The sequence below is a fragment of the Amphibalanus amphitrite genome, unplaced genomic scaffold, assembly GCF_019059575.1.
Source record: "Amphibalanus amphitrite isolate SeventyFive unplaced genomic scaffold, NRLGWU_Aamphi_draft 000971F_arrow, whole genome shotgun sequence".
Taxonomy (NCBI): domain Eukaryota; kingdom Metazoa; phylum Arthropoda; class Thecostraca; order Balanomorpha; family Balanidae; genus Amphibalanus; species Amphibalanus amphitrite.
In genome coordinates this window covers 1-25140 of record NW_024882465.1, presented here as the reverse complement: position 1 = coordinate 25140, position 25140 = coordinate 1, and the positions used below count along the sequence as shown (strand labels likewise).

The 25140-nt window shown below is 48.6% G+C and overlaps 4 protein-coding genes across 6 annotated transcripts in view; 3 read left to right on the top strand and 1 right to left on the bottom strand.

Annotated features, from left to right (window-relative positions):
* The window catches only part of LOC122368723 (probable endonuclease 4), a 39748-nt gene extending 30370 nt beyond the window's left edge, over positions 1 to 9378 (top strand). For all 3 annotated transcript variants that reach the window (XM_043342934.1, XM_043342935.1, XM_043342933.1), the window contains exons 6-8: positions 3766 to 3874; positions 8036 to 8140; positions 9073 to 9378. In XM_043342934.1, coding sequence (XP_043198869.1) covers positions 3766 to 3874; positions 8036 to 8140; positions 9073 to 9260 — 402 coding nt within the window. In that variant the 3' untranslated portion in view covers positions 9261 to 9378. The remainder of the gene's footprint in view (positions 1 to 3765; positions 3875 to 8035; positions 8141 to 9072) is intronic.
* Positions 9379 to 9793: 415 nt separating this feature from the next.
* LOC122368724 lies at positions 9794 to 14901 on the bottom strand. Its single transcript, XM_043342936.1, has 6 exons — positions 14687 to 14901; positions 13345 to 13501; positions 12667 to 13020; positions 12262 to 12384; positions 10504 to 10617; positions 9794 to 10230 (listed from the first exon to the last, which is right to left on the bottom strand). Exons 2-6 carry the CDS (start codon positions 13499 to 13501, stop codon positions 10070 to 10072), a joined length of 909 nt encoding a protein of 302 aa, XP_043198871.1. The 5' UTR covers positions 14687 to 14901; the 3' UTR covers positions 9794 to 10069.
* Positions 14902 to 15218: 317 nt separating this feature from the next.
* On the top strand, positions 15219 to 18099 carry LOC122368721. The gene is made up of 6 exons (XM_043342930.1): positions 15219 to 15699; positions 15911 to 16061; positions 16376 to 16696; positions 16863 to 17147; positions 17407 to 17544; positions 17783 to 18099. Exons 2-6 carry the CDS (start codon positions 15911 to 15913, stop codon positions 17944 to 17946), a joined length of 1059 nt encoding a protein of 352 aa, XP_043198865.1. The 5' UTR covers positions 15219 to 15699; the 3' UTR covers positions 17947 to 18099.
* Positions 18100 to 18556: 457 nt separating this feature from the next.
* LOC122368726 lies at positions 18557 to 21287 on the top strand. The gene is made up of 3 exons (XM_043342937.1): positions 18557 to 18675; positions 20419 to 20581; positions 20923 to 21287. The coding sequence occupies exons 2-3, from the start codon at positions 20419 to 20421 to the stop codon at positions 21285 to 21287; spliced, it is 528 nt and encodes a 175-aa protein (XP_043198872.1). The 5' UTR covers positions 18557 to 18675.
* Positions 21288 to 25140: the final 3853 nt, after the last annotated feature.

Genomic DNA, 25140 nt, shown 5'->3' with positions numbered 1-25140 from the left:
CAGGCCAGCCATGTCGACGAAGAAACACGGTCCCACTGATTTTCAGATTCGGTGCGCGAAAAATTGGCTCGGGCCTGGCCTCGAACTTGAGGTATAAATTCCTGGCAGCGATAGGTCAGAGACACTCGATAGAACAATGTAACTGCGGCGCCATTTTTCGCTCTCAGAAACCATATACCATCGGAGGGTGTCGGGATTTACGCTTATCCCACAATTTATGGCGCTCCCGGAGAAGGTTCCAAACTGATAATGGAGTACCACCCAGTGAAGTCCTTAGCTGGTGTCTCATGAACGCAATTATTTCGGCTCATATTACGATCGCAATTTATGGAACACTTTTTATGAGGTGCATTAACAGGAATTTGTTCATCCATTATCACGACCCTTTAACATTCCTCTTCTTTTGGTTCTTTTCCCTGCCGTTTTTTCCGTGGCTGATCAATTAACCGTCTTTTCTCCTAACCCCCTCTAAAATTCGTTTTCAATGGTCCCTAGGTCTGAGAAAGCACACCGACCAAGGGGAAGGAAAAACAGCATACATTTTGACGCCCATCGATTGTGACCGTATCGATATTTCGATTGCCTGCTCCATCGATATGTCGAGGACACCACGTCCCTTGGAAAACACTCTCCCGAATCCCCATCGACCATTTTAGCGCAGGTCGTGGTGAAGTCTCTGGGTCTTGTACAAAGGAGTTACGTTATGTGGCGGTGGATTTATGACGAGTTTTCCTCCCATAGAATCATCATGACGTGGCCAGGTTTTGGCCTCTTTCCCTGTTTCTTATAGGACACGGAATGTGTGGAAAGTAGTGGCCACGGCCGGCCGCATCATGCCGGAAACTTTGTTTTGCTGCGCAAATGCAGGTGTCGACGCCTGGTGTTGGGATTTATAGATGTCAAAGTTGGTGTCGAGTGCTGAACGGACGCCCCGATTCATATCTGCTGGGTGATGCTGGTAGCTTCATGCGCATCTGGCTTGAACGTAATGAGCAGAGCAGCCCTCCCGAGACTGTGTGTCCAACACCTCCCGGCTAAGTTCGCTGGGCTCGCCTCTGTTGGGTTCACCTTGCATGCAGGCCAATCCGTGTCCGCGGCTCCACTTTCCTCTAAAAAGCCAGCCCGATCCGATCTGATATCCCCCAGTACAGGTCGAGACAAAGCCGCCTCAGTAGAAAAATCGCGTGTGGGCTGCAATAGCGTCGCTCTACCTACCCGGCTCTGGCCGCAGTGACCTAGTTCGGACTCCTTCCGCTAGAGGGGGTGGATGGCGAGACCGGGCCATATATCAGCCACAATGAACTGACCAGCTTTATCTTCCACGAATCACTTGGCTATGACGGCGATGTTTTGACGATTGGCCTGGCAAGTGATGATAGCATTAAGATTCTGCTAGAGATATTATGCATGGTTAGCCATTCTGATCGATGATAGAGCCGGTTTGTTATTCTGGGGATTCATCACAACCCAGGCGAAATAGCAAGATCTGTTTTATTGATAAACTGCAGACAGTTGTGCTATCTTCTTTATTTTCCTCGCCTTTTCGGCACCAACAACGGTCAATTTATGTAGTTTCTGACGATCCGTTCAGGGTTGGTGAGTGGTAATCTATGATCTGCACTCTGCAGCAGAATTGCACCTTTTTTCTATGAAACCTCGCCCGATGTTTTGTCACTGTCCATCGGCTCCGCTTCTTGAAACCCGTCAGCTCTGTTGGTAGACGCCCCGTCATCCCGCAGAGATGGTTTCGCGGCGCGCCGATCCTCCGGGACGGGTCGGCTTCATACCCCGGCAATGTTCCGTCACCTCCGCCTTACCCTGGTTCACATACACCCTGCTCCGCTGGAACGTGCTGGTACCGGAGGCTCTCAGTCCCCCGGACGTTCCATTGTTTGCCTCTTGGCACACACTGCTGGCATAACTGTTAGCTTAACCGGCCTTGCGACCACAATACGGTACCGTAAACCAGAGCAACTTTGTACCACTTTTTAGGTTTTTGTTGAATATCTTTTTTAATTGTTGTCCAATCTGGCTAGTTTTTTTGCAAGGTGGAAGCTACAACCTTTGTCAACAGTTTGCTCTAGAGTCAAAGAATGCTAGCATCTTGAGTTATTTTATTTTTTTTATTGAACAAGTGGTCAAAGTTGTAGAGGGGTTTTACAACTTTGTACCACTGATTATAATCCTATTTTATTCAATGCTAACGGATAAAATGGTATTTTACAGAGCATCTTTGGTCCACATAAGTTCTTTTAAAAAATATCCTGACACACCAGGACTTCAACTGGCTGAAAACAATCACAGAAACACTGGTTTACAATGGGGCAACAGATTCACAGTGAACGGCTGTTCCGGGCTTTGGATGGAGTAAAATCACATGAGCACTCTGGCTTTTAAATGAGCAGCTGAGTAAGAACCACAAAACTCAGCACCTTCAGAAGTCACTTGACAGTTCTCTAACAAATGAAGGTGAATTGTCCACGGGTGCCAACCGGATGGGAGGCTGGAGCTTGCGGATGACATCGCTGAATGAGTAGGTAAGAATATCATCATGCCTAGGCCACTTAAACCTATTATCAAACTGCTCCATGGCACGGATTTTCGTATCTTATGGCACAACTCGGACCTGAAACAGGAAAAATCATATTGGATTGGTATGGAATACAACAGGCTGGGAAATAATCTGGATTTGGAGGGCTAAAAATGAAATATAGACGCAGCAGCATAACCAATCGACTATTAACATCAATAACTTCCAGCATTGACTGTCATAAATGACGAAAAAAAGTATGCTATAGTGATGAGAAGCTTCCTAAGAATGATTTCCTGGTGGACCAAAGTTGTAGCATTTTGACGGAAAAAGTGCTTGCAACTTTGACCACCACCCCTAAAAAAATGACCATAAAAAGAAAATGGGGGTTTTCTTCCTCTAAGCCTTTGGAGAACTCATGTACTTACTGTCTAGATAGCCAGTGTCGCTCCAGTTCTTACCAGTTCCGCTCCTTACATCATCCTAGCAACTTCTGTTTTTTACGCCAAAATCAAGGCTTTTATTATAAAAATTCTGCTGCTGTCAAGGTCACATAACAAAAGCAGGTCTGTTCACACATAGTTAGGGCACATATTGGGCTAAATTGCCTGCATGAAAAAATGTCCCAAATATTACGATGGATTTTTTAAAAAATCAGCAAAGTATCTTTTCCATGGTGGACCAAAGTTGCACCGATGGACCAAAGTTGCTCTGGTTTACGGTAGGTCTCCTGGACGCCGATTTTAAGGGGCCGTTCGGCACCGGGCCAGGGTCGTCAACCGTGCGCTATTGGGGCCCACAGAGGGGTCAGACGGTACGCATCCGGATAGCTGAAACGGCGGCACATAACTTTGGCCATTTTGTAACAGGCGGTCGGCGATTAGGAATGCCGCACTTTGAACGGGATCCGATGCTGACCCTGGTGGACCATCCACCCGCGTCTTATGGCGGCTTTTAGGTTCTTGCTAAACGACGTGAACTTTCTCTAATATTTTTATTTTTGCTGTACTTTCACTTCAAGTATGATGATTGATATCAATGAGTCCGATTCCGGTATAGAACGAGAAGAAAATGGGGACACATGAGGGGCCCTGGTCTATCACTGGTCTCTGATTTGGCCTTATCAAATCTTGATGTAGCATCCTAATTAAGTTGAGTAAATCAAGCACATCTGATTAAATCATTTTAAGGATAATACGATGAACGATTGCCTGACCTCACCTAATTTTCTGCAGGGCAACACACTGGGCGGTGACCTGCGCGAGCTGCGGGCTATCATCGACCTGGTGGAGGACCAGGACCGGATCGGAGTCTGTCTGGACACGTGTCACGCCCACGCGGCAGGTGAGCGATTCTGTCCATCTCCCCCTATCCTCCCAGTCAGCTGCGGGGCTTGTTTGCGTCGACCGGCCTGCTCCAGTGTCATCACTGTGGGGCGCCGCTTTCTCAGACCCAAGGGTGGTGTTTAATTCGTGTAGTTGTTGTCCTCTCACCATGAAATGGCGCAAATATCGATCGCCTGGCCCCGTGGCAAATTTCTATCTCTGTGACGGATCTGCATGTCGCATGAAGGGGAGTCCCTGTCAGCGGGCACGGAGACTCTTTGGTCAGCGAGGACTCTCCCGCCGGTTGGTGTGGACTCACGGTGCCGATTTCCCGGGGGTCGCCCCTGCCGCTGTTCCTTCCGTGCCCCGCTCGAGGCGGTCGGTCGGTCGGTCGACTCGCGGCTATAAATCGGCCGGCGGCTCTAATGAGACGCCGCTCCTGACGGCTGCGAGCGCCAAACGACGGCGAGTCGGCCGCCGATCGACGAGTCTGCTGTAGGGCAACGTGCCGTGCCGTTTGGTAGCGTTTACCGTGTCGTACCGGACTGTTGTGACGTGTGGTAAGGTGTACCGTGTTCCTTGCACTGTGATAGCTGCACTGGAGCGTACTGCGTACCGCACCGGATCGAACCGTGTACAGGGTGTCTCAAAAGTTCGTTTACACATTTCCCATGTCAATAAAGCATATAAGAACCGGTCAAAAATCTAAGGTTTTGGTGTCCGTGTGTACACTAGACAAATATGCATCTTTGACAACTGATTCGGAAGGTTGGAAACCAAACCCTTTGCTGTATCTCCAAAAATATTTGCCCATACCGATTTTCGTCACTCCGTCAGCTGCCGGAGGCTGATAAAAGGTTACCAGCTTTCAAGCTCTTGTAGGGGAATTCCCCGCAGTTTCTGCGTCGGATTTAGGTTTGACGAGCTCCCCGGCAACATCCGCTTCTCCCTGAAAGCCGAAAGCTTGCATCGACACCATCCGTGAGTATTTTGTAGGTCTTCTCTGGCGCTAACTCCTTCATGAATGACTGGCGCCGACCTCCCAAGCACCATTTTCCTTTTCAAAACAACCCCATTCCTGAACAAATGGGAAGTGCCAGGGGCAAATTTTTCGCAGCATATCGTAGCAGAATGTGTCGGCCATCTGTTTCTTAGACACATTTTGCAAAATTTGCAAATCCCGAACGCTCGTCATTCCCAATGCCAAGACCTTCGCTGGGTTCCGGAGTGTTTTCCTCAGGAGAGGTTCTGCTTTGTAAACGGCCAAAACCTGTCCATCGTGCGGTTTTGTCCGGATTTTGTGTGTAAAAGAAAGCTATTTGCTCGAGATCTGCCTCTTGAAACTTCGTTAGATAAAACTTTACAATAATTGACACTTTTGGAGGGTCACTTGTCCTCGGCATTGACGATTTTCGCATTATTTTCCCTCAAAATTTAGCGTTATAGATATTATAAACAATTTTAAATGATATTTTGTCTTTATTTTATAATGACCTGCAATTTTTGAAACTGGGTAACCTCTGTCTGTGAGCTTCTAGTCATTTTTCAATAGTTAGGACTGCATTTTCAGCTGCTTTCCGGAGCACGAGTCTGCTGCGGTACAAGGGTCGTTCAAAGCGCTGTTAGTCTCGCATGGTTTTGTCCTTCAAAAATTTTAGCCACCGTTTTTATTAGATGACCATCATGTTGTACTCATCATCGCCGACACTTTGCCATGTGTCATTTCCGACCTAACCATTCCCATTACTCGTGAAGCAGAGAGTTTCTCAGCCGACCCGAGTATGCGACCTCCATTTTCATGCCTGATCCATGGTCAGAGGTGAACCCTTTTTGTGTGCTCATGAAGGGTCGAATGCGCTTGAAAACAATGAAGCTGCTTGAGGAAGGTTGTTACCAATGCCCATGCAAAATTTCGACTGTTAATTTCATGTTGATTCAGAATTATTGACAAAAAAGCATGGCTGGTACCTGTAAGCGAACTTTTGAGACACCCTGTACTGTGTTGTACAGTTTGGCTCGTTGGCGTACCTTGCGACTTACCCTACTGCGCTCCGTACCACGCTGTGTTGACGGCGTACTTGAACAACTCAGTAAAGACATGTCAAACTTTGGCCTTGTTGCAAGTGATGCCAATAGGCATGTTAGTTGAGATAGCAAACATGTCGGGTCCTTCTGAAGTTGTGTCGAAAGTTATCTTTGAGTTATGAAGCATTTCATTGGAGCCTTGTTAGTGTAAATCAGAGGTGTCAGGAGCCGGCGTAATAGTGAGCCGTAATAAATCGGCCTTCTGACACTAATCATGCCTATGTAGCGTGCTGTTGACAGCTGAGATGGAAAGAAATTCATACAAATTTTACGTGGAGCGGCATTCACGGAACTGAATATTCTCTCACTCGCAAAACGTTTACTCTTTTTTCATTTATGCTGATGAATGAAAGAACATGGGTGTGTTTTACAGTATAACTAGTACACTAACACACAGCAATTTGGAAGCCTTTTGTGTTGATGTACCATCCGTAATTGGCACGTTGGACACACATTTTAGTTTCGACTGTGACTGTAAACCCCAAATGTAATGCTGAGCAGGCGGTGCTTCTGTCTGTATATGTGACGCTGAATGTTCGGGTGTTTGTTAGCCGAGGGTCCCCAGAAACACTATAGTTATATTTTTCCCAAATAATAAAATGAGATTTTACTGCTTGCCTTGGTATCACGCGAAAATATTTTTGCACCAGAAAATTATATTCTTTATTTAACCCTATTCCTGGCGGGCTCCGCCGGGACAAGAAACTGGCGGGGGGGGCCGATTCGGCCCCCCCCCCCTGAGATCTCGAGAACGAAGCAAGATAGCGACAAGCGGTAAACGGCATCGGATACGCACGGCCAAGATCTACAATTTTTACTAAGGTCATTTTCAGGTCAGGTCAAAGATGACGTCACAGGGGTCGAAAAAGTCAAAATGGCGGCACTAGATATGGAGAGAGTTTTTCTCGAATAACTTTCGAATTAGTCAAGATAGGAACAAACTAAGGGCATCATCGTGATCCTCTCGTCAATCCGCATCGAATGATATATATGTTGACCTCGAAAGGTCAAGGTCAAAGGTTGACCTCAGGTCACGTGACCTCGAGGTCATCATGTATATCATTCGATGCGTCTTGACGAGCTGAACACAATGAGACCATCCACGCGTCTGTATCTTATTCCTGTACGGAGTTATTGGCCAAAAACCTTTGGTGACCTTTGATGACGTCACATGACCTCACAGCTGCCCAACAGCAAAACAGACCTCAAGGTAGTGAAGGTTGATCGTATATGAAGTCATGTATGGTATATGGGGCCATTCCGACCCGTTTTAGTGGTAAAAACAGGGAGTTGATTTTTCCCCCATTGACTTATAATTGGGGAGGTCGCGAAATTGACCTGACCTTAGGTCACCGATATCAAAATTCCGAGATATACAAATTGCACATACTGGTATCCTAACTAAACCCTGAAGAGAAGAAATTGATCGGTCAAAAACTCTAGCTCTGGCGTGATTGCAAACTTTTCTGAGGTAGCGTCACCAAACCGCCTCTGGTGACCTGACCTGAGGTCAGATCAACTCAAAATTTTCAGACATGTTGCGTAGAAGCCTTTTAGGAAAAGTCAGAAAATTTGAGCTTCCTAGCTCAACGCGTTTGGGAGATATAACCAAAAAACCTCAGGGGGGGGGCTCCTGAGGCCCCCCCCGCCAGGAATAGGGTTAATACCAATGTGAAAGAGAAATATAAAGTTTCATTGATATAAATTCATGCTTACTTAGTTTTATAAAAGTTGCGCCAAGTCTCCACGAAGTAACTACTCGTTACATTTACATGGTTCAAACTTACACTGTTGCCGCTGACTTTGACTCTACTGGCTCTTTTGATCCGTAAACTGCAAACTTTTTTTAATAAGTTTTGGGTATGTGTACATACGTATGCTTTAGTCTCTACGCGGTGTGCTATGTAACGCCCATCTCTCCTCCGTCTTACTTCCCCTCTCCCTCCTTCCTCTCCTGTCCCTCTTCCCTCTCCCTCTCCCTCTCCATCTCCCTCTTCCTCCCCCTCCCCCTCCCCCTCTCTCTCCCCCTCCCCTCCCTCTCTCCCTCCCCTCTCTCCGTTGTGCCCGGAGGCTGACCCATCTCCCCTGACCACAGGGTACGACCTATCGACCGAGGCCGGTTTCAGCACGCTGATGGCTGACTTTGAGTCCGTCCTGGGCCTGAACAGACTCCGCGCCGTCCACCTCAATGACTCGAAAAGTGAGTAGCTCAATCAAACGAATGGTGACGTTAGTGATGCCCCTTTCTGATAGTAGTGACGTCAGTCTCTAAAGATATTCCTCCGTAGGCCTTAGTAACGGAATGGTCAATCGCGAAGCATGACTGGCCAGCATAGAAATTACGCGGCCTATGGCAACTCCTGAGCCAATCAGATGAGCGAAGGCGAGAAAGCTGCTAAGATAGTTGGGGCAGTAGCTCAAAAGCACTCGCAATCATTCAGCGGGCCGGCCGCCGCGCTGGTCCGATCACGGCCGTCTGATCGGAGACATTAGTCAGACTCATGAGAGGCCGTTTGAAGTAATTCAGCGAGAGCAGCCCAGCCTGCTCCCCGTCCTGCCGTCTCCCGCCCGTTTCCTCTCCCCTCCCCCTTCTCTGCCGTTGCTGATCGGTTGTTGGTAATTTATGGCCCCTGCACTGATGTATGTGGGCCGGCTATTGGACAGCGAGAGGCACCTGACTATGACGGTGCCGGCGAAATACCGCCTCTGGATCGGAGAGGCCGCGGATCGGTCCTCCGTTGGAGAAGGGGAGGGGTTAGAGTGAGCGGTGGGACCGGGGAGGTCACCTCAAGTAGGGGAGGATGGGGTAAATTGGCCGCTTTTTTAGGAAGCGCTGTTGCTCGAAACTGGCGACATATTTCTGCACTCTCCTCAACGCTGGCAGGTGTAGCATTCATTTTACTTTCTGGTACAGTAAACTGAAAATGATAGAGCAACTACTTATGCCTGATTTTTTACGTTTTACAAAGGTATGCAAAGCGGCCAAATTGCCCCGCAGGGTTATTTTCTTGCAACACTGACACTTGCAGCACTGACCCTGACTTCGTCTCTCGTCCTTCCCATTGTCTGCTGTGCTCTCCTGTCATCTGACCAGTCAACTGACCTGTCATATGACTTTTTGTCTGATTTTAGGTCTTGTCGGAAGTCACAAGGACCGTCACGAGAATATCGGCAAGGGCACCATCGGAAAGGCCGGTATAATGCGTGTGCTGGCCGACCCGCGCTTCCAGCGGCTACCGATAGTGCTCGAGACTCCGTACGTCGACGACGACATCTACCGGCGAGAGATCAAACTGCTGTATGGCATGATCGGCGCGTGATGGCGCGGGCGCCGTGGCCTGGAAGGACCAGGTGTTGGATGGGGCTGTTGGATCTGACGGGTGTGTCGTTTTTTTGTACAACTCAGTGTGATAAAAATAATACACGACCGTTTTTTAATTATTATTTTTCTTAGTAACTGAACGCGCATAACAAATGGAGTACCTATTTGTCACAAAAACTGTCGAATGATGCGCTTACGCTTAGACAGGTAGTTAGGCTTCGGAGTGAGGCAGATTCTCATAGCTTCTAAAACAAATCAGAAATAGTTAGCTTCAGCACAAAAGGTGGTGCTCCGTACTTTATCTAGTGGATGGCTTAGCTGATTGAGCTGGGCAATGGGCGTAGCTTTCTCGGCTTCGCTAGCTGGTCATCTGCGAGGGGGCGCTGCTTGTGACTGAGGGCTTTGAAATGTCTCACCTTTTTCGCCGTTAGTCAACCGTACAATAACTTGACTACAGGTCTGTCATGCGTGGAATTGATAAAGTAATGGCCAGCATCATGGTTGCACTAAATTGCTTCGATCGATCATTACTTTCGATAGTTAAATGCCACTTTATTGACCTTGTTAATTCAAGTATTATATGACGTACTTTGATGTGTAAACCAAAATTTACGAGTATTTTGGTAAACTTTTTAAAGGAATCAGCGCTAAATTTATTGCAGTCACAACTAAATGCGTTGTAGTTATATCAATCATTTCGCCAGCGAGCTTGACCGGCAGACGCACACATGCAGCCGCGGACGAATCACTGAGGCAAAGGTTCCCAGTAAGGCACGTCCGACCATCTATTCACAGTTGAAGCAGAGTTTAGATGGGGTCGGCCCTCTTGCAGATGTGCATGTCGATGCAGGCGTCGTAGCAGCACTTGTCACTGGCCGCGCACTGGCCGTCGTGCGCGCACTTGTTGAAGAAGGAGAATCTGATGCAGAGCAGACGCAGACGGGGACACTTGCCGCCGTGAATTGACGCTGTGGAGGAGGGAGAGAGGGTGGTTAGAAACCTCAGGTAGGCCAAAGAGAGTTTGGCCTTACGGCACATTACGGGAGAGACCTAAAATGCTACATTACTGATTGGCGGGAGAAACGTTGCCGATAAGTATTTTACACGTACGCATTTAATCACGGCATTTTATCTTCCAAACATTTGGGCTGTCTTTTTTCTTGCAGGTCATTGATTTACTTTGCATCTAATGCACACTTATTGCTCGTGTATATTATTTTATCATGCATGTTTCTACTTACGGTCCCCAGCCCTGTTGGTGCCGTCGTCGCAGCAGTAGGGCTCATTGGTGGTGGGCCGGATGCAGAAATACCGGCAGCTCGGACCCTCCGGTATCGGCTCAGGCTGCACGATCTCTGGAACGGTCACACAGAGGGCCGTCAGAGGCGTAGGAGATGTGCTAAGGTGGCGCAAAGTTAGACTTTACTTTCCGTTCCATGCGCTTGTGTTGAGTGCAACTTACACGAGTTTTTTTTTGCATTATTTTCCGTTTTATCATTAAAATGATATGCTCAGTACTAAAAGCCTGTAATTCCTTTTAACGGCTTAACGAATAAGATACCGGTTGAACTGAACACAACAGATTTATCAATATATGTACAGGGTGTTGCAGGTAAATTGGGAATTTTAAGACCTAATTTCAACATGCTATAAATACGGTGAATTAAAACACAGAAAGTTGAAACTTCGCACGTGTATTGTGTCATGTACGCACAGCCTTTTCACTCGATGTGACCGCCGTCGGCGTCCCGCACCCTCTCGAGACGGCGCCGGAAAGCGGAGCACGCGCGCCGGGCCTCGTCCTGGTCAATGGTGCTGACTGCCTCCTGATGGCCTTCTTCAGGTCAGAAACGTTGGCAGGAGTGGTCGAGTTGGACTTTTGTTCTACCACGCCCCACATCCAAAAGTCGCATGGATTCAAGTCAGGCGAGTTGGAGGGCCATATGTCCTTGGGTACATATAGGGGGATCCTCTGGCTCAGGAAATCTTGTACCCTCTTTGAAGCATGTGCTGGGGCGGAGTCTTGCACCAGCATGACTTTGCTCAAGTCATAGTATTTCATCATCCAGGGGATGAGAGACTTCTTCAGGATGGTCAAATACGCGTCAGTGTCGATCATCACACCAGCAGGCATGAAATGGGGCGGCATTATGCGGCCATCACTTGCGACGGCCCCGAACACCATTACTGATCCCGGATTTTTGCCTTTCATCACGGGAGCCACTTCATCAGGGCTGTAGGCGATAGCCCGCGAGTTCCTGCGGTTGGCGACCTCTTCTACGATGAACTTTTTCTCATCGACAAATACTCTGACGTCACTCCCGAGGTGCTTGAGGAGATTGAGGACCTTCGGTGCCCTCTCCCTTCGTATCGCTCTTGCTGGTTCGGTCAGGAGGCTTCGTCGTTTTCTGGTAAAATACTTCATCCCGAGGTCCTCTCTCACGGCTCTGCTGATGGTGCTCTTGCTCACGTGACGGGCACGCGCAAGCTTGTTCATCGAGGTCCTCGTTTTGGCCTGTATCGAGCGTTTCAAGCCGCTCAGGAATGTTGGTGTCCGTTTTCGGTCACTGCGAGGTGTGTGAGAACGTCGAGCGACATCCCCTCCAGCTCCTACAGTCGCGATAGTTCGGTACACGGTAGACTTTGGGTACCCAGTTAAACTTATCATGTCCTTCGCGCTCTGTCCGGCGCGAACTAACTCACCAATCGTTTCCCTCCGACACTGCTCCATGACTGCGTGATATGTTAGGATTAAAATTTCAATATCAAATGAAAAACAATTGTTGAAATTATATTGTGTCAAATTTCGATCATGCTGCTCCGCATACCAAATTTTTTGTAAGGTCATGAACTTAGTCCCAATTTATCTGCAACACCCTGATAGGGTAGTGTACATCGCAAAGTAAGTTGATAGATATCGATGACTTTCGGGTATTTAGTTCTATAGATCCGGCTGCGTGGGATTTACTAAAAATCGATCATAATTACTCTGTCCTTACTTTCGGTTTTATTGGCGGTTATGACGAGGATGATCTCGTTGTTATCCATTATTTGGAGGAGGGTGTTGTCACGGGATGTCTGGTGAGCGTCAGGCATCTGAATGGAGCCTCCCATTCCCAAAGCTGAAAACAACCGACACGTGAAATAACTGGTATCAGGCCGTATACTCGTATATATGGTTTACACCAATACGTGCATACCTATTATCATTCATGTACGAACACCCCTATATGTATTCTTCCGCGATTCAATCAACTGTTGAAAATGTCAACTCAGCCCATTAAAATGTAAGCGCACGTATTTGTTACTCTCGTTGTTGTTTACAGCTAAGTTATCTCTCTAGCGCCAAAAGGAACGAAAAGCTCATAACGATCATTAAATATTCATCCCGAGGCATTGCTTACCTCTGGCTTGGCCCGGCTTCTTTCTGTTAACCATCACGACTCCCTTGTTTCCACCCTGGACGTTGATGAGCGAGCCCTCGACGTTCTGCTGCTGCTGGCTGGAGACGATGTTGACCTGGTTGTTGGACACCTGCCGACCGGTTCCTCCACTCCCGCTGTCGCTGCCGTCGCTGCTGCCGTCGCTGCTGCCGGTGCCGGTGGTCTGCAGGGCCTGGACGGCGCCCTGGTTGTTAGTGGCCTGCGTGGCTCCGCCGAGACCAGTCTGTTTCTGTACGGAGACGGCGCCCGTCTCTCCCCGGTTGGTCTGCTGGCCGTCACCGGTGGAGTTCTGAACACTGGTGGCGTGCGTCTCACCTGGGAACGATAATGACGCTATTAGTCCAGCCATGAGGACGAACGTTACATACATAGAGCTTCAAAGAAAGCTTGAGTCAAAAGAATAGATCCGATGCATTTAAGTACAGATTGGGTCGAAGAGAAAGTGGACTAAGCTGCTTAGTTTTGCTAAAATATTTTGGAAAAAAAAATTGTTTAAAACTGAGTTTCAGTACCAACATTCTACGCAAAATATAGGCACTCGTACGATTACGCACTGTGTTGTGCTATAAAAGATTTATTGACCTCATTTACGAACTAATGGTAAACACGAGCTCTCGCTTCTTTCTCGCCTGTGCTCACCGAACTGGGAGCTGGTCCCTACGCCCTCGCCCTGCCGCCGGCTGCCGAAGACGATGTTGGCCCCGCTGCTACCCTGAGAGTCCTGACTGGCGAGCGGCCCCGCAGCGGCCAGAGTCACCACCAGCACCAGCGCCAAGCTTCGGAGCACCAGCCGCATCTGTGGGAAGGGGACGGGGCGTGGTGCTGTCATAGGAACACGTAAACGACTCAATTAGAATATTAAAATAGAATAGTTATACAATACATCATGCATCGCTCAAAAATGATAAACATTCGCACATACGAATTCAATCACACGAGATTTTCACCGCTGCCCCTTTAGTCATACCACCCCGAATGTCGATGCTCTGGACGAGAACCGTTGCGACCAGACAGCCCACATGGTTAATATGTCACCTAGAGCAAGTGCTTGAACATTCGAGTAGTCCTAAACACGTTTCTGCACGGTGGTTACCTTTCATACACTAGGTATCTTCCCGTTCATTTCACGCTTGAATGCATTCAGGCCTGCAGCCAACAGCCCAACAGCACAGGGATGAAATCTGAACAAAGCAACACACGGCTTTTGGGCAAATCAAATCCAATATTCCGTTTGGCAGGCGCATTCACTCAGTCGCGTTCTGTGCGAGCCGTCTACCCGACATGCGCGCTGTGTGTTATGCGGGTTGCCTAGCCATCAGGCGCGCTGTGTAGTGCGGGCTGCCTAGCCGTCAGGCGCGCTGTGTGGTGCGGGTTGCATAGCCGTCAGGCACGCTGTGTAGTGCGGGTTGCATAGCCATCAGGCGCGCTGTGTAGTGCGGGATGCCTAGCCGTCAGGCGCGCTGTGTGGTGCGGGTTGCCTAGCCGTCAGGCGCGCGGAGTTTTGCGGGTTGGCTAAAGCCGACAGGCGCGCTGTGTCGTGCGGCACATGTTGCATGAGGGCTAGAACGTGTTCAAGAGCTACCGAGCAATTAGCGATGGATTAAGCTCACCAGTGGGTAAGGACGAAAGCCCATCTAAACGTAAATTTAGTAGAGTTATGCATTGAGTCATGTTAGATTTTAGTTCAGCGGTAAGTGTTAACTGTTTTCTTTGACATCATGACACCGGAAAGACCATAAAGTAAATATACCACAAAGGGCGCTGTAGCTGCGGTGTTATTTCTTTCGTTATGTGATTAGCTTGAATGCTGCAGCATCGTTTGTACTGGGAATGGTTTAGTGTAAGGCATGACTCTAAACATTATGCACTTAAATCTGTGAAAGCATGCGCTATTTTCAGCATTGTTACGTGAACGGTATACAGAAATCATTAAGACGAAAATGAAAGCGTAGAGAAAATAAATGGTTTAACAGTCACTCACTGTGTCTGTATGCGTGCTCTGCCGTCTTCCGTCTTCCGTTCCGTTCGTTCACGTGTCACTGTCGCGCGTCCGTTCGTTACTATTCCGATCTGCCACTGAGGCCTCCGTCGGACCATGGGTAGATGTTATAGCCGACACCCGGCCCCGCTGAGTCTCCCTCAACGAGAGGCTAGTGTTTACGTCTAGAGCAGTCGTGCAACACTCGCAGCAAGACTGTGGGTTTTCAGTGTTTAGAAATTATCCAAATCCAATGACGTGAGTATGACGCAGTTAGCGCAAATCGCCCAGTAGAAGAGCTCACAGTTCAATCGCCACCATGCATTACATTTGATGAATCCAATGCATAGCATGCGTTTTGTGGAATGTGACGTCAAAATGAGACGTCATAAATTTCACGCAATGAGACATATTTAACAGAAGACTGTTAGGCGATGAACACAGAGGAATCAAACGTTTCCAGCGATTGCCGGATTCCATTTAATGGGTCATTTGTTTTTACCCTATTCTATAATACATATACCTATGTACATAGGTACGGAAAGAGCCGACAAACAAACAGACAAGCAGATAGACAGAAAAAGAAACAAGAAGATAATATGATATCAAGATTTAATCATGCTGGCGCTTAAGGGTTTAAGGGTTAAACTTCGCTTGTGCCTTTTAACTTTGCTGCTCTTTTACTCAAAGGAGGGTCATTTAGCAGCGACACACAGCCCATGACATCGGTTTTCCGGCCCCTGCACGTCAGTGACGCCTGCACTGCAGATCGGCACGTGTTAATATAAACACTGGCAAGCCCTGCGACCTACCGATCAACAGTAAACACTCGGTTCGGCTCGCTCGTAGCAGCGCAGTGCAGCGTGTCGGCTATATCATCTGCCACTGGTCCGTCGACGGTCTCAGTGACGCATTGGACCGGTACTGGAAGGATCAGGGGACCGTGACACGTGGAAAGACAAGGAAACGGACGGCAGAAGAAGGTAACGCACACTCTACGTCTACACACGCACAAAGTAAGTGCATTATACTTACCCGCTTAGTTTATTGTTGATTCCATATGATTGAGGATATTGAATATTTTACGTTGAAACTACGCTAAAAATGTGCCTAGTAAAAATAATAATACCGATCATGACTATGGCAGATCCCGGTGGTGCCCGTCTAAGTTTAGTAGTAACGTAGCGCAGATCTGTGAGCATTATCCCACCGTCCTGCTCTCTCCAGATGCAGCTGGTGCTCCGGAGTCTGACGCTGGTGCTGGCGGCGACCCTGGCCACCGCGGGGCCGCTCGCCAGTCAGGACTCCCAGGGTGGCGGCGGGTCTTCGATCACCTTCGACGAGAATATGTGGAGAGGTGGAGGCAACTTCCAGGCTGGTGAATATGAAAAAACTGATGCATGACATATGTAGAAGTTCGGTGCAGACATACCTATTTATTTCAATTTTCAACCAGCATGCCTGTGTGTTGTGTAATCTTGATTGTGATAACATAAAATCTCGCTTCGTGTAAAATTGTTGAATTAAACGATACAATGTAGCCATGCAAGTCGGACATGAGAACAGTAAAATGTTAATCCTCTTTCAAAAACGATGAATTCCGTTATCCGACACCTCCTTTCAACTGAGAGTCCAGTAGGGTGCCACTGTCAACCGAATTCAGCAGCTGCCCCGCGTCTGTCTATCCTACAGGTGAGACGAGCGCCACCAGCGTTCAGAGCTCCACCGGCGGCGAGGGCCAGCAGACCAACCAGGGCTCGGCACAGGCCGCGTCCCTGCAGCGGGAACAGACCGGCGGGCCCGGAGGTAACGTGCAGGAGATCAGCAACCAGGCCGTCATACAGGCCCTACAGCAGGCCAATGGCACTGCCGGCGGCGCCGAGCAGATCTCCAACAACCAGATCAACATCAACTCCAGTCAGCTGCAGCAGAACGTCAACGGGACGCTGGTGAACGTCCAGACCGGCCTCGAGGGAGTCGTCATCATCAACGCTGATGATTTGGCCGGGCCCGGTAAGATCTTTGGAAGGTTCAAGGTGATACTAATTGTCACTAATCTGGAGATGTCGGATGATAAAAAACTAGTTGTGGTCAAATACCATTCTATAGTTTCTGCACTCCATGCCTCACCCACGACGACCGTCAGTCGCTAATGTTTGTATCTGTGTTTGACCGACAGGCGAGTCTGACGCCGAACTGGAGGTATCCGGTGACGCTCTCTTCTTCATCGAGGAGCAGGACGGCCTGACCAACGCCTCCCAGATCACCAGCAACCAGGGCGTGATCCAGACGCTGCAGGAGCTGACTGGGAACGGCACCGGCGACGGCCAGCAGGCGTCCAACACGCAGGTGAACGTGCAGGCCACCCAGGAGCAGGAGAACGCCAACGGCACGTTCGTGCACGTCCAGGAGGGCCACCAGGGCGTGGTCATCATCAACACCAACGACGAGTCCGGAGCAATCGGTGAGTGGCTCGAGAAAATATGTTGTTTTTGGTTTGAAACAGCGTGAGGATGCGGGAATGTTTGGACGTGAATAGGTGAAAATGTGTGATCAAACGTTTGCCAAATGTTATGTAGACGTTGAAATGTTAAACGGTGATCAAATGTTACGAGCATTAGCATTATGCTATCCCGATGAAGCAAATGGTTCACCAGCCTTGAAAGTCTGCAGCGCTGCCTTACTCAAACTACATACCTACTCTGTGCCTCTCTTCTCCGCAGTGGAGCAGACGGTGATCAACGACCGCCCGCTGGGAGAGGTGACGGACGACAGCGCCACGTGCCGCTACTTCTGCTTCAGGCGCATCGAGCGCACCTTCTACTGCTGCGACTTCGGCAACAATCAGGACCTCGGAACATGTGAGTATTAGCTATAATCAATTACACAACTTGTATGCGCGTTCACAGAATATCTTACTAGAATTCGGCGAGTGGTGTGTCACATTTAAGTCCTTGCATTATTTGTATCGATGGGTGGTACTAGTGGCCTGGCCATGCATTTGTTATCAAAAGCAATTTTCTCTCTCATGATAGCATAAGTTCACTCCACCTTCCAAAGTTCCCATCTCACTGATCACGTCTCCGTCTGTTCCCGTAGCCGACTATCACGACGGGGAGTGTCCGGAAATGCCCGAGCTCTGCGAGAACGACGAGACGACGTCATACACCAAGTGCGCCTTCGACAGCCAGTGCACCGAGGAAGAAGTGTGCTGCTACAACGGCTGCGCGCGGCACCACGTCTGTCAGGTCCCCTTCCTGTAACCGCGAGAAACGGTGCTCGGTGCTCGTGTGTTTGTGATGCGTGGCTCGAGCGTGTCGCTCGAGCCAGGATGTCGAACGATGTATTCTGGGACCGTAATTTTGCGCTGTTTGGCCTTATCGTGTTGTGCCAATATACTGGATGGCTTTGTTGAATCATACTGATTTGTGTTAAGTTATATGTCTTGGTGTTGATTTAAGTCATGAAGACTGGATGCATGCTTCATGCACAAACAACATTGTTCCACACTCAGGAATAAAAACAATGCGCTTTCAGGAAACAGAAACTATGAGATTGCGTGACAATTTTGTTAAAACGCCATGTCATCGGTTGCACAATGTACAATATGTGCAGCATTGCATTCTCAAGAGTACCGCAACTACCGACTTAAGCCTGAACCTGTGATATGGGACAGCCCCCTCACTGTCCCCATCAGTTTAAGTGCGCACCGGTTTGTCATTCTCCGCTCTGTCAGAACCTCCGTTCCGCGGGGGACTGCGGGGCGGCCGGCTCGTGGTCCAGCCGACCGAGTGGGCCTTTCCGTGCGGTCGTGGTGGAAACTGTCTCACCGCAGCGTCGGCGGCAGGTATAACATTCCGTGCCTCCGTCCCGACGGTCTCAGTGACAGATCGGATCAGTGCCGGACGGAACACGGTCGCGAGGCACGTGCGCAGTGCACACAGACGGGAACGGAAGACGGCAACGCACACCCGCATAGGGAGCACTGAGCTGTGAGTATATGTTACGGGCAGGTCTAAGACAACATTTTTTTCCATAGCCTATCGAAATTATCGAAATTATAAGGCCGGAAGGCCGGCTATCATGCCGGCTGCCGGACTCCAGCACAATAAAGCTCGTTTGATGGCATAGGCGACCCGCAAAACTCCACGCGCCTGACGGCTATACGACCCGTAAAACTCCACGTGCCTGACGGCTATGCAACCCGCACTACACAGCGCGCCTGACGGGTAGGCAACCCGCAAAACACCACGACCCTGACGGCTAGGCAGTAGGCAACCCGCACTACACAGCGCGCCTGTCGGGTAGGCAACCCGCACTACACAGCGCGCCTGTCGGGTAGGCAACCCGCACTACCCAGTGCGTCCGTCGGTTAGGCAGCCCGCACAACACACTGTGGGCTGGGCGACGTGTAAATAAGTCGAGTTGAGGACATATTGCACCGGGAGGCATGGCATGACTATGTGTCAAAAGCAATGCTAACATGAATCCGGGTTTCGCCTAACAGGAAAGATAAATGTTTTCGTACAAGGGCTAGTGGTCTGACCAAAAGTTGACGGGTCCTGTTTAGTTTCTGTAGCTTGGCTAGGTTAGATTGCATACCTAGGGGAGAGCGGGGCCAGTTGAACCACTTTTTATATATTGACATGCACAGCGAGATCTAGCTGTCAAATCGAAAAATGCACAACGCCATGAAAAAATATGCTCTTTTGGCTTTATTTTAAGATATGTAAAATTATGTTTCAAACATATTTTGCTGCCAAACGCATGCTTATAAAACAGCTCTACGCCCGTTTCAAATGACCCCGATGCGAGGGTCAATTGAACCAGCCCATGGGGTCAATTGCACCTATCCTTAACAATGGGATGTTTTCCTCTTTAAGGCCACTTTCTTAAGGAGATATTTTGTCCGGTTTACTTTTCCAAATGCTACATTCAATAGGTCGTTGGAAAGCTAAAAGTGAAAAGTTCCTCATAATAGGTGACATAAAGTACATAGACTATGGTAAAATGGGCGGATGAGAAAAATGAGAAATATCTCAGGCTATAGTGTGCTTTCAAGCAAAAGGCTGGAGAAAAAGGGATCAAAAATTGAGATCTATTAAACTAATAGTTCAGTTTAAAAGCTCGTTTCAAAGTTGGACTATTTCCTTTAATGTTTACAGCCCCTGAACAATAACCATTGCAAAGGTCACCGGGGTCCATTGAAACGGCCTGTGGCGCTGTTTCAACTGACCCTCAGAGAAGCGTTTCAATTGACCCCATCCGCTCCCGCCATCTCGCACGCGCCGTAAAGCACATGTCAAACGAGCTGGAGGGACGGCATCATGCTGAATGAAGGGCCAAATAAGGTGTTATTCCGGAGCCAGGAGTTCTTCTTTCAGCAAACAAAGGTATATGAGATATCACAAAATATTCATAAAAACGATTTCTCCCAAACGCCCCTCAAAAACACAAAAACAAGTGTCAAATCAAAATTACCTTCCGTTTGCCGCCCAAACGCCGTTGACAAAGGAAGTGGTCGAGCGCGGATGCCCAGTGGTGTCGGCAACGCCATATGTTGCATATTGTTGAAAATAAAGCAATGTTTCATCTGACCCCGCGTTTCAACTGGCCCCGCTCTCCCCTATATCTGTCGCTAGAAGTCAATAAATGAAAGTGTTTGTTAAATATAATGCAATGCTAATAATAGTCCTTTTACTTGATCACTAAAAAAACTGTATTCTTATCGGCAGATGAAGTCGGCTCTGCAGATCCTGCTGGCGGCGCTAGCCGTGTCTCTGGTGACCTCCGGATCCTACTACGGCAGACGGAGCTCGGGTCGGAGTCAATCAGCCATCACCTTTACCGACAGTCGACGTCCACCGGGTCCACCGGTCGGCAGCAGCGTGCAGTTCGGTGAGCCAGAGCACCGTGCAACATTGCGGTTACGGCGGTACGACAGGGATTGCGGCAAGGAACAGCACGACCAGAAACTGGGAAAACCGGACAGGAAAAACCGACAAATGTTTTTGTTTACTTGTTCTGTTTTGCTTCCATGAGAATAATTTCTTTTGACATGTATTTCTTCAGTCATTTTATTAGGTAAGTACCCATATACCGGGTACAGTTTACGGATATACGCACACGCATTTACAAACGCATAGGGGACAATTGTCTTTCCCCTACTGTTGGGAGCTAAACAAGGATACTTTAATTGGCCTTTTTTCTTCTCTCATTATTTGTAGTATCGTCCCCAGGTGAGACGCACGCCACCAGTGTGCAGAACTCCGCCGGTGACGGCCAGCAGACCAACCGGGGCGAGGCGGGCGCCGTCTCCGTACAGAAACAGACCGGTCTCGGCGGAGCCACACAGAGCACCGTCAACCAGGGCACCATAGAGAGCCTGCAGAGGGCTGAGGGTGGGGGAGGTGGCGGCAGACAGAGCTCCGACAACCAGGTCACCATCAACTCCAGCCAGCTGCAGCAGAACGTCGACGGCACGCTGGTCAACGTCCAGGCCGGCCATGAGGGCGTCGTCATCATCAACACAAATGACGAGACGGGCGGCATCGGTGAGTTCAACTTTAAACAGTGGGCCGCGGGCGATATCGTCGTCTACTGAGCTCTTCAGAGACTGTATTCATGAAAGGCTCAGAGTCTGAAAGTAACTGACTTCACCTGTCATTGGGTTTTTACCTGTTGGTGATCAATACATCATACAATCATACAAACTGCATCGCTTCTCTCTCTCTCTCTCTCTCTCTCTCTCTCTCTCTCTCTCTCTCTCTCTCTCTCTCTCTCTCTCTCTCTCTCTCTCTCTCTCTCTCTCTCTCTCTCTCTCTCTCTCTCTCTTTCTCTCTCTCTCTTTCTCTCTCTCTCTCTCTCTCTCTCTCTCTCTCTCTCCCTCCCTCTCTCTCTCTCTCTCTCTCTCTCTCTCTCTCTCTCTCTCTCTCTCTCTCTCTCTCTCTCTCTCTCTCTCTCTCTCTCTCTCTCTCTCTCTCTCTCTCTTCGTGAGGCTAACATTTGTCCCTATCTGTCCGCTGCAGTGAACCAGGAGGTGATTAACAACCGTCCGATCGCCGGCCAGACTCCGGACAGTGCCAACTGCCGGTACCTGTGCCGCCACCCGCATCGCGACTCGCTCTACTGCTGCGACGACGGCACGAACGCAGAGGCTGAGTGTGAGTGGTCCATTTGCATCGCTGGGTGGGATGAGGAGAACGGACCTACTGTTAACGCCAGACCCCTTGAGACCCTAATTTTTCGCGATTACTTTTAAATGCGTGAAGGAATTTCAACCAAGCTCAGGACATGGCCGTTTCAAGACAGGCCGAAACTTTTACAATTTAGATATTTTATCGCCATTTCAATATTTCAGGCACTTGTCATTGACTCGTAATGTTAAATTTCGAGCAAGATTTTCATCTGGTGTGTAGAGGCTATCACCAGTCAGTCTGTGATACGTTATGACGTCACAGCTAAGCCCCGCCTCTGTGGTCTTGGCCTGCGGCGGTTTCGGGCCGGCGCGCGGTCACTCTCGCTGTGGCGGGGAGCGGGGACGGGCGACGGTCGAGCGGTGCCGAAAGCCGGCGGAGTTGTGCGTAGCGTCTTGGCTGACAGTGCCCAGAGAGCGACATGATGACTAAGGAATCATAAATGCTCAATGCGCATTGCTTCTACAATGCTGATATGTTCGCTGATTTTTTTTTTTATAAGCTGCATATGACGGGCAGATGGCATATAACTGACATAAGGTTAGGAAATATTCACCTGTATTTAAAGCCTATGGCGTTGCAGATAATGCGATAATGGGATGTCGGATGTCACCAAGTAGCTGCCGATTTGTACATCGCTATGCAACCATCAAACAACGCAATAATAAGTTAATTGCCTGAGCTTCACATCATACGGCTCGCTCGTATTTCAAACAGATAGGGTAAGGTGCCTAATTAGCGACCCCCTTAATTTGAACCGTCATTGCTCACGCTCTGTGGGTGCCACTGTATTACTGGCTTGATTTTCGGAGAGACCGTTCATTTTTCTATTAAAATATAGTCATTTTCTGCCCCAATATTCACTAACTTATTTGTAGTGAGCATTTTGGCAAACCATTGCAAAAAAAACGCTAATAGGGAACTCTTCCCGATTAGCGACCGGGGAGGGTCGCTAATAAGTCTATGGGTTTCTCCATATTAAAAATGGCAAAAAATGCGACGCCTGAAAAGATGAAATATGATCTCAAAAAGGTAACCTATACGCAAAGCACTCAATCACTCGAACATGGAACGTTTATCCAACACATTTACGGAAGTAAAAACTGATCACGTGATGCACCGAAAGGCGAAAAGAAGGCGGAAACCCAAATTTTGCGGGCTATCTCGTATGATATTCGAGGTCCGCGCTGAATTCGGCACCCCTGCAGTCGGTGACGACATTTGGCATCCCCTGCCACACATTGCAAGCTTCAGCAACACCTCATTTTCATTTCTCTCTTTTCCCCTTTCTTTCCCTTCTTGAGCTATTTGCGACCATGTCAGGCGCAAATAGGAAATATGAGTTGCGACACATTTTTAACCGCCATGCTGTGCACAGTTGAGCGATTCACTATGGGAAAACGGCAATCAATTGAAGAAGGAACGTCGATTCAGAATAAAAAAGGTGCATCATCCTAATGTGCATCGCTTTTCATCAGAGAGGGCCCAAACACACACGTTTTGGATAAGAAACTCGTCATTTTTATTTAAACTCACCTGAAACATCCCACCAGAAACATCGACGACCGGAAAATAATTTAATTTGATAACCAAAGTATGGCTGACCTTTCGACGATATTTTTACCCCGTTTTCTCCTGCCAGTTGTTCTGTAGGGAGGTAGGTCGCAAATCGGAAAGGGTCGCTAATTAGGCACCTTACCCTACCCTACATCGAAAATCGTATTTGTTAGGAATCGTTAACGTTTGTTCGAAGCACGACTGAGTAGTAGGTTGAGGAGTGATGGTCCTCTTGGTCCTATATACAAGAGTCAACAAGAGCCTAACATTTACTTGACCGTCTGCTGCAATTGACTCATAGCACGTGAAGCGTCAGCGAAATTCATAGTCCTTCACAGATGGCAGGGGTGTCGTTTGTACAGAGGTCGCTGATGGGCACGGGTCAATGCCGCAGTCGTGGGCGGAGCCTAATGTCATATGACGTAGAAAGCCTCTATCCAGGATGGAAAAACAGTTAACATTACGAGTCAATGACAAGTGCCTGAAATATTGAAATGGCGATAAAATATCTAAATTGTAAAAGTTTCGGCCTGTCTTGAAACGGCCATGTCCTGAGCTTGGTTGAAATTCCTTCACGCATTTAAAAGTAATCGCGAAAAATTAGGGTCTCAAGGGGTCTGGCGTTAACAGTAGTGTTGCTGGCACTACTGAGACCGGGGCTTGAGGGGCAAGTTTATGGGGAACATTTACATCTCTCTTGAAATCTTACCCGGTAACACGCACGTGGCTAGAATTCGGATACAAATTATTCACGCACATTGTCCCGAAGAAGAATGCCTGAATGTGGATACTGGATCTTTTAGTATTTTATTGTTGAGCCTCAGTATGATCGACACCCATTAAACTCTCCACCGCCCTGTAGTTATCTGCCTTGCTGCTGTCATTCGGCTCAGATTTCGACTCCCGGCTCTCCTCCCCTCATCATTCATCAGTCTCTGACCACCGACTGACGTTTTCTGCAGGGGATATTCACGGCGGCGACTGCCCCGTGGTACGTGGACTCTGCCCCCGCAAGGTGTTCTTCACCAAGTGCGCGCACGACGGACAGTGCGCCCCCAGTGACAAGTGCTGCTTCGACACGTGCTCGGAGAGGCACATCTGCAAGAAGCCCGTCAGGGCCTACTGATCACAGCCGTCAGCCGGGACGGTTTGAAATGTTCGTCCTTTTTTGTATATGTTGTGGATGTCATTTCATGCTTCAAGCTTTCAAGGGGAAATGGTCCGTAGTCGAACCGGTTAATCAGAAGTGGCCAAAAAAGCACCTGTCCTCTGAGCAGCCACCCTTTCCGTATCTGTGTATTTTGACTAGAGATCTACTCACTCAGACTGAAATTGGCAACATTATGATGGGAAGGTAGCTTTTTATCGAACAGAGCAAAGCTCAAAACGGAATCAAGGCGACCAAGCGACGGATGGTGGCCAGATCATTCCCGGATTGTAGTGGGATTGACTCGTTGCAAAGCTACAAATGTCCATCCCATGGCAAGGCCATCGGATTGGCAAGGGAACAAACAAGGCTAAAATTAGCTTCGAGGCGACACAAACATTCGCAAAACTACATCTACCTTGTTTACGAAATCGTGGAACAGCCTAAAACCTGCAAAACCATGAAAAGTTATGCCTGGCAACGTCTCCCACAACTATCTTTGGCACAAAGGACAGACTGAAACACCGAAATCGGCTTGTGAAACAAACCTGGATAAT

Excerpts from the sequence above, each read along its gene's own strand:
- LOC122368724 (XM_043342936.1), bottom strand. The coding sequence starts at position 13,501 with ATGCGGCTGGTGCTCCGAAGCTTGGCGCTGGTGCTGGTGGTGACTCTG. Across the intron at positions 12,385-12,666 it reads GAAGCCGGGCCAAGCCAGAG|CTTTGGGAATGGGAGGCTCC; the intron begins GTAAGCAATGCC and ends GGTTGTTTTCAG. Across the intron at positions 10,618-12,261 it reads AACCGCCAATAAAACCGAAA|AGATCGTGCAGCCTGAGCCG; the intron begins GTAAGGACAGAG and ends TGACCGTTCCAG.
- LOC122368721 (XM_043342930.1), top strand. The coding sequence starts at position 15,911 with ATGCAGCTGGTGCTCCGGAGTCTGACGCTGGTGCTGGCGGCGACCCTG. Across the intron at positions 16,062-16,375 it reads TGGAGGCAACTTCCAGGCTG|GTGAGACGAGCGCCACCAGC; the intron begins GTGAATATGAAA and ends TCTATCCTACAG. Across the intron at positions 17,148-17,406 it reads CGACGAGTCCGGAGCAATCG|TGGAGCAGACGGTGATCAAC; the intron begins GTGAGTGGCTCG and ends TCTTCTCCGCAG.
- LOC122368726 (XM_043342937.1), top strand. The coding sequence starts at position 20,419 with ATGAAGTCGGCTCTGCAGATCCTGCTGGCGGCGCTAGCCGTGTCTCTG. Across the intron at positions 20,582-20,922 it reads CGGCAGCAGCGTGCAGTTCG|GTGAGACGCACGCCACCAGT; the intron begins GTGAGCCAGAGC and ends TATCGTCCCCAG.